Source organism: Lissotriton vulgaris, chromosome 3_1 (genome assembly GCF_964263255.1).
Source record: "Lissotriton vulgaris chromosome 3_1, aLisVul1.2, whole genome shotgun sequence".
In the NCBI taxonomy this organism is placed as follows: domain Eukaryota; kingdom Metazoa; phylum Chordata; class Amphibia; order Caudata; family Salamandridae; genus Lissotriton; species Lissotriton vulgaris.
Window position 1 is genome coordinate 501405400 of NC_141689.1, and position 12220 is coordinate 501417619.

Sequence of the window (12220 nt, forward strand, 5' to 3'; positions counted from 1 at the left end):
CCTCCCCCACCAAGTGCCAAAACGAGGGAAAATAGGACTGAACCCTACTCCATACAATACCCAGGCAAGAAAGGAATTAATATAAAAATATGAACAAAATGCTAATGCAGATGGTGCACAAAAACAAACAGTGCGGCTCAATAAAAAAAAATTCTGCTAGACATCCATATGCCCCCCTGAAAATAACATTTAATGATTTCCTTCGAGGGGGAAGAAAATGAATACTAAATATAGAAATACAATTAATATTCTGCAGCTCCAACCCTCAGTTGAAATAGAAATACTGTGGTACACTTTCCCTCGAATCACTTATATTTTTTCGCTGAATAAATAACCTTCTTTACTTCATGTCTGATGAGAGTCCTATTTTAATTGCAGCTGTCTTACTTAGTAATACTTTCTCTCCACCAATAAGTACCGCCTAAAGCCGGGAGGCGGGAACTTCTTGAGGAAACAGATCCAGTCACATACAGGAGTGCGGCGCTCTCTTCTCAGTCCTAAACGTCTTTCTTTTAACACCTTCCTGAAACAATTTCCTTAAAACCTCCGCCCCAGCAGAGCACTGTTCCTCACACGAACGCCCAATGCAGAAGACTCCAGCCTTACTTTCGGGACATCTGCTCACGCTGTCTGGAGGCCCGCTGCTCCCTGCGACCGCAGTAAACGCTGCGCGGGAGGAGTAAAAACAAAGCTCTTCTGCCTCAGACCTGCCCAGCCCTCAGCGCAGGAAACTACAAAGTCAGTGGCGTTACCTTTATGAAATATACTCTGTGAGCGCTGGGGGGTGAAAGGCTACCGGCTCCTTATAAGTGCTGACTGGAACTTTAGGCAAAACTCTACCCCAAAGTCAGTACGTAAAATAAGGTTCAGTTTCGACTGCAACTACTCCGACTCCTCAAGAAATGTGCCGAACCACTGTCGGCCAGGAAGCAAGACTCTGCTGTAAGTATTTCACAAATTCTATATCGCTTTATAAACCAGATTCCCGCAAAAGTTCTGTATATATTTAACTTTCCGTTGTTGCCTCCATCTGCGCTCAGCACTCACCGGGAAATCAAGGTTCTTTTCTCATTCAAATATTTTCCTCTTTAATTATCTGTTCGTAATCCTCCTGTCAAGCGTCACAAAAACCAGGGAAGGACACTCGATAAAGACTGTCCCTGACACAGCCTCCGGACCTCGTCGCCACCAAGATGTAGTAAATAGGGTCCAAACAGTATTAGAAGTGATACTTGTTTATTGAGGTATAAACAAACTGTGCCCCGGCTTGACAGGGTTCACGCAGTAGGTCAAACTGTCAACGTTCTAACCTTGCCTTCGACCTTGGTACAGGGACTTACCAAGTGGTGAGAAAGGGTGGGGGTGACGGGAGGTACCACTATGCAACTTAAGTTACAATACAATGATAGTATTAGATCAACTGTAAACAAAATATTTTGTGACCAGTGTTCATGTGTTTAGGTATACAGCATGCTGCTTTATTCTTGTAAATGTAAGGCTGCTTGAGCTTTTGTTTCATTACAGTTTACTTATGTTGTGTCTTTACTGAATCCCTTAGAGTCTCTTGAGCCCGAGATGTCCATTACTGTCTCTATGGGTATTGACTTCTGTGATTCCACTCAAACTGCCAGTTTTCTGCTATGGTAAGTTCCCTTTAGTTTACATTTCCTTCATTTGTACGCTGTATGTCGGTCTTAGACCATAAAAGCAAACAAATTAAAGTACAATACAAATAGATTACTTCATATCAGATTTCAAAACAGTACATTAAAAGAGAATAATTTAAAAACTACAACAATAATAGTACTGATTTAAAACTATAAAATCTCACAGTTCAGTATTCTAAAAAATGAAGTTAGATATCCTCAATCACTGGTCTAGGAACCTATGAATTGAAAAGACTATAACTGGGGGACGCATCAGCTCTGCATCTTATTTCTTTTCTTTTGGGGGGGGGAGTTTTATATTGCGTGAACTAGACCTGAAGGTATCGGAGCGCTTTACATGAGCACCAGTTACGTTACAGACACGCACATTCATTTTTGTTAGGCACGGGGAAATTAAGTGATTTGCTCAGAATCACAGAATGTTGAGCTTCCGAGCCGAGACTCTAACTATGTTCCCCACCTCCAAGGTCAACTGCCCTAGACGTTAGGCCACATTCTTCTCTATGCTACTCTGTAGCTTTGAATACCTAGAAAACTGCTAAGGGGAACTATCCAGTATATTTGTTGCTTATTGTATTTTGGGCAGAAAAACAATAGATGATCTACCATTTCTTCAGTCTTTGCGCATACAGGGCAGAATTTAGTACCCCCGTGATTGGCTTTCCATTTAGCAGTAATTGTAGCTAAAGGTAGAGATCCCAACCTAAACCTTATGTACAATGTTTTTGTAAACGGGGGATCAATTTAATCCATAAAGAACACAAAAAAAGAAAAAGGGCTTAAATTCGATAAACTATTCAATCAGTTTCCCAAACCTGTTCCCAGTAGGTAACCTCCAACTTTTTTATTGCAAATGAGGAACTGGTATATGTATCTATCCAATACTCATGCAGACCTAATGGATTGCAGATCTGTTTTACAAAGGCTTGCCATGGAAGCTTCCCCTCACCCTGAGACCTATCCAGAACATCTATGGTGAGAGAACTTGTGAGGCGGCCAAACTTTAAACCGGTTCAAGATAGTCTTAAGACTAATTAATTGAGGTGTGTTGAGTATTCGCCAATGGACATGTAGGTATATGTGGCTCAATTGAAGGGACAGCTATTGAAGCAGCAACAGGAAGTTTAGTGGGTGCAAAGCGAGAATAAACTGATTTAGACACAAACCCCCTTTGCCCCTGCCCCTCCCTTCCCATTAAAACTCCTCTGGTGGCTGACAGATTGGACAGGACCATGACTCTGGGTCTTACTTTCTACCTGTGATGGGAGAGATTGTTAGGCCCGAGCTCCAAGAATATTCAAGTTGGCCAAGGATCCTGGAGTATCTAACATACATGGCATAGAAGAAGGCAATATAGGCTGGTGGTTGAAGTGAAGTTCGATCGCCTGTTTCAATTACCCTTACGGCCCCCGGCCCCACCTTCGGAGGAGGGATCAAGCTGCTGGATAATCTCTGCCCTCAGAGAGTTAATGACAGCCCAACGATCCTTAATCTTTGTGCCATGGTCCTACACCTCTGCGACCTGCTGGAAAGGGGCAACAATGTTTCTGTGTTGCTAGGAGGCATATCACTAAGAGCTAATGCAGAGAAGCGATTAAAATAAGTGGCCACAGAGTCCACAGACACTGGTGAGACTTGGGTGTACTACACAGAGGGGAACTAGCTATAGTGTCTGCCCCCCATCCCCTTTTAATTGCAGAAGTTGACACATACTTGGATCTACCAGATTTTTTCTTGAACAATGGAGCTACTTGTATCTTTTTCTGGATTGCAACAAAGGTGCAAGGATTTTCCAGCTGTAAAATATGTTCCACCTCTTTGATGAGTGTATCTATGTCACGTAATTTAGTAATATGGAAACAATGAATAGCTTTTCAGCCCGTTGGTTCTCCAGCAAGTTTGCCTGCACTCTTTCTTTTCCTCCAAGTTAATTATAGCAAATAACTTGGGTAATAGGGGATAATTATACTAGTTTACTGGTAGACTAAGTAGTAAACGGAACACAAGCAAACCAAACATCAGAAGCTAATGTCCCAATAAAAAGTCAAGTTTATACCACGCTGAATGGTTGACAATGTCTGGGTGATGAATCAATCGGGCAAATGTCAACAACAAAGCAATGCTTGTTTGCGAAGGTAGTGATTCCTTAGTCAAAGACAGTTACTGTAATTTTTCTTTCTTCTGAGTTAGCATACTCCTCATAAAACACCTTATACAATTACATCATCCCTCACCATCTGTCAGGATCCCCTGAAGGAGGTACACTATTTTGTGATATTCAGTTGAATGTGCATCAGTCGTAAAACCTATTATGGCTTTGATTACATAGGCATTCTTTACTTTGGTTATTGAAACATGTATTGATGACTGAACTGAGGTCATCAGAGCATCTTTTTCTCAAGGTTCAATGGTTTTAATATAGAAATGTGCTTCAGCTAGAAACATGCTTATCTAAAGGCTTTTAGTAATCAGCAGTTGACTTCAAACTTGCCAGTTCTGGTGAAGGCATTGGGAGACATTACCACCAAACAGATGTACATCTATTTGGAGTAACATGCGCATTGACTCAATGCACTGTAGCGTTGGATTAAATCTCAGAATCGGTAGCTCTTCCTGGACATCAGCGGTTCATTTTTAGGAGGTAATTGGCATATCTCATTCAGAATGGCTTACCCTGCATCGTAGGTGACCTTGTTATTCTGATTACTAACTGTTGGACATAAGTTACAGCTGTGCCATCCTTGTGCGCGTATCATTGTTTGCATCTAGTGGATTTTAGGAGGCTTGATGAGAATATCTGTCGGCAAGTAGAGGTGTGCCTTGTAACCATTCTCATGTTTCCTCAGTCTTCCTGCTCCTCGTCAACATATACCTGTGGCCCTCAACAAGTCTTATTCATAAACCTAGCATCTACCTGTACATATGTGCGGCAAAATGAAGTTCAGGAGAAAAGGGACGTCCTTTTAGATTATCTTTTTCTACAAGGGAGGAATCAGTACTAACACATTGAACTTTGAGCAAACTGTAGTTATTTTGAGGATAAAATAGGGGCTTTTGTTTATTTTTATAATACGGTACTAAAATAACTTAATATCTGCAGATTTTCAAAGAAAGGTAGTAAAAGTGTGCAGATTACTTTAAAAGGTCCTAAAACAAGCAGAAGCTTAGTATCCATTAACATCCTGCTGAGTTTATTGTAATATGAATAGTGCACTGCTTTTAAAATATTTATTGCCGGCTATACTGAAGCATGATGAATACAAGCAATGTAGCCTAACACATTGATTCTATGTAGATCGTCACCTTTATGTTTTGGGAGGTCTGCTGCATTAGTGCTCTATGAAAACTGATTGCTTTCTTCCATATTGCCAAGTATTTGTTTATTATTTTTCTATTAGACAAACATGACAGATCAATATTACCGAACATCAGACTATGACTAACGTCACTGTAAATAGATTTGCCTCGGACACTGGAGGTTTATTCATTTTAATGATTTTGTACAATGTGAGCTCAATGACAAACCTCAAGCTACCACGTGTGTATCAGAATGTAGCATTGAAAATGTTTGGCGCACTGCGTTTTGAGCCATCATCTCTTTTTCTGTCAGTGAAAAGCAAAACACTTGGTGTCACTTCAGAGCAAATAATAATTACATGAGGTTCAAGAAAATACTGACGGCTTTCTTGCCAGACTGAGCCAGATCTTTTTGCAGTAATATTTTTAGCAGTGGTATAGAAATGAGCCACATAGATCCATAACCTTGGTTCACATGTGCAACAGGTTTTAATTTTGACTACCCCAGGGCAGCATTCCCCTTATCTCTTGATGGATCCAGACTGTCATCCAACAAGGGGTTAAAGATTGAATCACTTCAGATTTTCAACTCAACTAGTGACTATGTTAACTCTTACTTTTTAGATTGATTGTATGAAAATGTATTTTGTGTAACTATCCTGAACGTTAGTCATAGATCAGAACAAATTGACCAATGCTTTAGATCAAGGGGTACAGTGTTCACCAAAATGCCTTTTGCTATGTACTCCCAGTTCCATTGAAAACCAATAAAAGACTGTCATTCCTCGGAGACCACTAGGGCGAACATAACCTGACTGGTAACTGAGTAATGCCTGAACTAGAGAGAATGGCAGTTGGGTTTCTTGCATAGGATTCAGCACTGTGGACGTTTTTGGGCCAGCTTCAGCTGTGCCGTCCAGCTGTGTAATCAAACAGAGTGACGAGCTCTTATTTGTAATCTGGTCTCAGAAAGAAGACATTCCTAAATAGACTTCAGTCATCTAGAAGCAAAGGAAATTGGGAAATGTATTTTGCTGGCAAACAGTTGAGTGTAGAAAAGGACATGAGAATATATCACTGGTATTAGATAGAGCGAAATGCTTTGAGGGAAAGGTACGAGAAGGTGAACTGACAGCTGTTACTTTGAGGCCAACTCTTTTCTGATATTAATGCTGACTTAGAAGAGGCAAAAATGCCTACTCGGAAAAATACCTTGAAGCTCAGAAGTCAAGATAGCATGCCACATCAGTAAAATGAGTACGTCTTGCTGCACAAGTCGTTAACTCAGCCTCTTAACAATCACAAACGGGCTTCAGCAGACTGAGATCTGCTCATAAAGGACAAGAGTGAAAGTAACTTCCACACCGATATGAAGGGATCGAGTTGAGCTAAAAAGCAAACGTCAGTCTAATTTGAGCTTATTACATAGATTTCCATTTAGCATGATTGAAAAACACTGAAAGAAATAGCATGAAAAACAACGGAAAAAACAGTGGATTAAATGATGACTATCAGAGAACACAGTTAAGGGATTAATTCCTTCTTCGCCATTGTGTATTTAAAAAAACAGTACTGTGGAATAGCATGAGGGGAGAGAGACACTTCAGTGGAGACGTAATGAATGGGGCAGGCAGACTGAAGGCAGTGGAAGTGTTGAGGGAAAGCTGGAAATATGTGGCTTATGGTATGGAAGTCGGGAAGCCGAAAGTTACATTTCGTCAAGCTAGTAACAATAGGGATAGTGGAGAACCAAGCAGCAGCAGGAGCACACTTTGTAGGAAAGGTATAGGTAAGAGAGCATGGAAAGAAAAGGGATCACCTTTTCTTCATAGTAATGAGCAGAAAGTGAAATCTGCAGGCAGAGCAGTTAGAACAAGAGAAAAACATGGGTTGGTTGTGGCTACGGGATTCTTTGCTGGGAAGTTTGAATTAAAATATTCGGGCAAAATAGGTTGATATGCAAATATTACTTAACCATTTTCAACTTAGGAAACGTTGGTCAGGAGAATGTAACCATCAATGCACAGGTATTGATTTAGATTGCTGCTCAGTATCTGGCATTTGAGGGAATACAGATGGTTTTAATGGTTGTGGATTTAGGACAACTCATGAATCTGTTTAAAGTCACTAAAATGGGCATGGGAATGAGGAACAGATATAGGGTTGCACTGTATAAAAGAGAGAATACTGAAAACCAAACTTACTCAGCTAACCTGAATATGCCCAAGATTTTTAAGTATGCCGAAGAAGCAGAAATGGTAGATGCAGGATGTAGAAGAATAGTGCTGTCTAATCTTCTTACAAGATCATATGTTTTCTTTCCACAGCTTTGTATCCCACATCCTTCAGGATGAACCTGTATTATAATTATTTTAGGACGCCTGTGCCCAGAATGCTATTACAGTGTGCAGAATGAAACATAATTAACTATTTTACTATTTTGTTGCACCATAAAGCTCATTATCCCAAACAGTTCACACCAGTTCTTAAATCCTTACTGTCTAAGCTTATTTTTCTGGACCAACTGGTAAATATGGTGCAGAGCTGACAGTGATTTACATTTGGGGAGTGAAGTTCTAGGAAATAATTGATGGGTGATAATTGTGTGACATGATACCATAATTTTTAATGGTTATTATTCTCATTACCCTTCTCCTGCCACACTCCTCAAGATGCTGTACTCTAGGTAAGTGCATTTCCAACCTCTGTATGGTCGTTTAGGATTGTTGTTCATTTTCGCCTAAAATGCCTTTGTCAACTGCTTGTTTGAAATTATGTCTGATTCTGCACTAGGTATATACTCAATCTCTTTTTAGGGTGGGGGCAAAAGTATGGTTTTGTGTTTGATGAAGGACCACATTGACTGGCGGGCATTATCCTTATCCTCAACACCCAAAACAAAACGCTTGTTCATATGGCAATATTTGTTCTTCAAGGGTAGCAGTAGATTTTCAAATGTGGTTTAGACGCACTGCACAATTTTGACAAAAACATTGACTGGTTTGAAGGCCACTCTAAGGGAAACTTTGTGATTTCTGCCTTAAGGATTTTTAGAAAACAGGGTGTATTATGAAACACATTTGGTTAAATATAAATACTTAAAGAACACTATGTAGAGGTTATTTTGTGCTCCAATGATGTGTTTGGTCCAGAAAATGTAATTTAAGGTACGATGGGCCAGGACAATTAGAAAACATTGGAGGATTAAAACACTCTGGGCTAATATAGTTGGTAAAACATGAGCATGCAGCATCAGTCTTTTGAGGGGCATATGGGGTACTGGACCATTACCATTAAGGTATACAGGCCTTGAACATGTACTTTTGAGCGGATGTATGACAGAACCACACACGCCTTTACCACCCAGCGCCTTTACCACCCAGTGCCTTTACCACCCAGTGCCTTTACCACACACTGCCTTTACCACACACTGCCTTCACCACGCAATGCCACACATACCTTTACAATGTGTATTATATATACACACAAACATACATGTATATGTGTATATATATATATATATATATATATATATATATATATATATATATATATATATATATATATATATATATATTTATGTGTGTGTGTGTGTCCGACACCAGAGCCTGACCACATGCTCTTTTCCAGCACAGTATACAGGAACGGACCTTCACACAGGAAACGTTTTACTTCAGTGCAATTTATTGTCTCAGATCACAACATGACGCCTTTTGACCGGTTCACCCCAGTCTTGATCACATGACATGTTCGAAACCACGTATGATTTAAATACCAATGTTACAATTTTTCCCTCCCCTTTGGATGACATGGAGATGGAAGACAGACTATGACAAAGAGTCAAAAAGGATGGAAGAGGTACCCATTCGTAATACTATCATTGATTATGCATTTTTTAAAACCAAACATTCCCCACAGGTAATCGTTTCCATTTTGTATTCAAGCATTAGATAAAAGTAAATACATAGGATTTCCTCAATTCGGCTCCATAATGTGATCTTGCAAAATTTAATGCAAATCGGTAATGTTGGGATAAGTGCCCATAGAAACTAATTATAAGTCTGTCAACACATTAAGGTTCATAGTGGTTAAGTTGTAGTACCTAGTATTGAAAAGTTAATATATTTAAAGTGCAAATTCATATCAGTCAACTATTAAAATCATAGAGAACACAATAAAAATGTAGCAAGTTTTTAGCACATATAGCGGATGCTGCTAATGTTTCATAATCATACACTGCCCGAGAATAACAGTATAAATCCATCAAAATTGGAAATGTGCAAAACAATTGCTATTAAAGTGCTGGTCATATAAACAAGAATAATTACAGATGTGCAAAACAATACTGCATCAGATCATATTGACATAAAGGTTTACAGACAATAATAGGAATATGAATATATATATATCTAAGAATGTGCAAAACCAACTACCATTAGATCCTAATACCACACAGACACAGAATAAAAACCAGTAAAACCAGGAATCTAGTGAAACCAGTAAAATCCGATAAAAGTGAGGCTAAAATCCAATAAATATTCAGTTCATTACACATAAATAAATACATACATCTAAAAACTCATCAAAATATATTTCAAAATAGCTGAGCAGCAACAGGAATCAAATATATATCAGGTTTACAGAAAGTTGTACAAATCTTCACCTGTATTCAAACCTTTCAGCATTTTAGTGTCCAACCGTAAGATGTACTGACTCTCTAATTGACGCCGTTTTTTCTCTCTGTTACCACCCCTAATTGATTTAGGGACTGTATCAATAACAAAATAGCTGAGGTCTTTAAGAGTGTTCTGATGCACCAACTTAAAATGACGTGTGACTAGATAGGTTGAATCTGAATTAACAATTGCACGTAGGTGCTGCAAAATACGGTTGAATACTGGAAGTTTAGTACTGCCTATGTACTGTAGGTGACAAGTACATTCCAAGACATAGACTGCATTGTCAGTTTTACATGTATATAGACCCATTATTTTATATGGGGTAGGGGAAAAAGCATCTAAACATTCACTCTTGTTTACCCCAAACCTGAAATGAAATGAAAACAAATTTATATAGCGCTACTAAGCCCAGTGGGCGTCAAGGCGCCTAACCAAAAAAAGCTAGCTGAAGCAAATATGCTCTCATTGTGGGTAGGCCTTGATAAAGCACCAAGTTATGAGCGCTTTTTTAAATAGGGACAGGGACGGTTGGGCCTTAATCTACAGTGGGAGAGAATTCCAAAGCCTAGGGGCAACGATGGAAAATGCTCTACTGCCCCAACGAACCTTCCTAGCACGGGGAACCACAAGCAGATTCATCTCTGATGATCTAAGGGTTCTACTGGTCACATGGCGAGTTAGCAGGGCACCTAGGGGGTCCAAAGGACCAGCTGCAAGAGCTCTATAGGCCAAGCACAAGATCTTAAAAGAGATCCTCACTTGTATAGGGAGCCAATACAGGCTCTTTCTGGCCATTGTAACAGAGGATGTATTAGGTAGAGCCAGGACAAATCGCGCAGCCGCGTTCTGTACGACCTGAAGGCGCTGGATGAGTCCCTTGTTGGAGTCTGCATATAGTGCATTACAGTAGTCCAACCTGGAACCCACTAATGCAACCACCGTCTGCTTACGTGCTCGGGGAGAAAGATAGTGCAAGATTCTTTTAAGAATCTTAATGACCCCCCAGCAAGTGGCCACTGTTCGATTGACCTGTAGAGTCATGGGCAATGATATGTCAAATATTACGCCGAGATTTCTGGCTGATTGGGAAGGAGATGGACAGGTTCCCAAAGATGAAGGCCACCACTCACTAGACCAGATATCCTGGTCCTTGCCAAAGACCAGGATCTCTGTTTTGTCGCCGTTCAACTTTAGGGAGTTCTGGATCATCCACTCCGAGACTGTCTGCATACAAGTCCTAAAGTTGACGGCAGAAGTGGTAACAGAGTGAGCCAGGACACCATGATTTGGGTGTCATCGGCGTATGACACAACCTCCATCCCCTGCGATTTTACTAACCTAGCAAGGGGGGCCACGTAGATGTTAAATAGGGTCGGACTCAAGGCCGACCCCTGTGGCACCCCATACTGCAAGGATTTAGCAGGGGAGCGGAACTCTCCGAGCATGACTCTCTGCTCTCTTAGATGTAAAAAAGAGTGCAGAAGGCTCAGGGCCGGACCCGCAATCCCTGCCTCCCTCAAACGCGATGTTAACGTGGAGGGAGACAGGGTATCAAACGCTGCTGTGAGGTCAAGTAAGACCAACACAGTGGTTTGGCCCAAATCCACCTTCAGGCGAATATTATTCACCACCATAGTAAGAGCTGACTCCGTACTATGGGCCTTTCTGAATCCATGCTGGGAGCTGTCTAAGAACCCAGAGGAACCCAGAAAGGTAGAAAGATGTGAATTCAGGTGTGCTTCGAGCATTTTTGCAGGAGCCGGTAATAGGGAGATGGGTCTAAAATTTTAAGCTGTTCTGGGTCCAGGGTGGGTTTCTTCAAAAGGGGCTTCACGATCGCCCTTTTCCAGACTGAAGGGAAGGTTCCTTGAGCCATGGCACCATTCATCACTTCAAGAAGGGGCGGAAGAAGCGTGTGCCTACAATCCTTCAGAACCTTCAAAGGACCTGGGTCCAGAGGTGAGGCCGACTTAGTCCCATCCAACAGGAGCTCAAGCTCGTCAAGGGAAAGCAGCCGGAAGTGAGTAAGGATCTTGGTGGAGTCTCTCGGCCAGGACTCTAGATTAGCTAGAGTTTGGGAGGAAAGGTCCCCCAGGGTGTTCCTCTGAGTTTCCAGAGCAAGATATATATCCTCAATTTTTTTTATGGAAAAACTCGGAGATGTTGTTACACAGCTCCTGTGAGCCCACAACTGGATCAGGCACTTGAAGGGAGCTAAGAGAATCCACGATCTTAAAAAGTTCCCTAGAAGAGGTAAGGGATGTAGTGAGATTTGAGAAAAACTCCTGTATTCTCTCAACAAACACTTGTGTGCATTCCTTTTTATGGGATCCCAAGCCTTCCTCCATCTTCTCTCCTGTCTTCTGCAACTTTATTTCAGGAGTCTTAACGGCTCTGTGAACCAGGGGGCAGAAGGTTTACGCCGTGCCGAGTATCGATATGATACATGGGCTAATTCATCAACAGCTTTGGTGATGGAGTTAGCAAGCTCTTGGGCTTGCTAACACCTGCACGCCCTACATGTACTACACAATTAAAACCCCCTTCTACTTGTCAGCCATCAGCCAATTACTACTT

General features: G+C 40.9%; 1 protein-coding gene across 3 annotated transcripts in view; it reads left to right on the plus strand.

Moving 5' to 3' along the window:
* Window positions 1-12220, plus strand: part of AP3B1 (adaptor related protein complex 3 subunit beta 1) — a 2001071-nt gene that overhangs the window by 1661676 nt on the left and 327175 nt on the right. For all 3 annotated transcript variants that reach the window (XM_086960746.1, XM_086960745.1, XM_086960747.1), the window contains one exon: window positions 1559-1643. In XM_086960746.1, the coding sequence (XP_086816872.1) occupies window positions 1559-1643 (85 nt within the window). The remainder of the gene's footprint in view (window positions 1-1558; window positions 1644-12220) is intronic.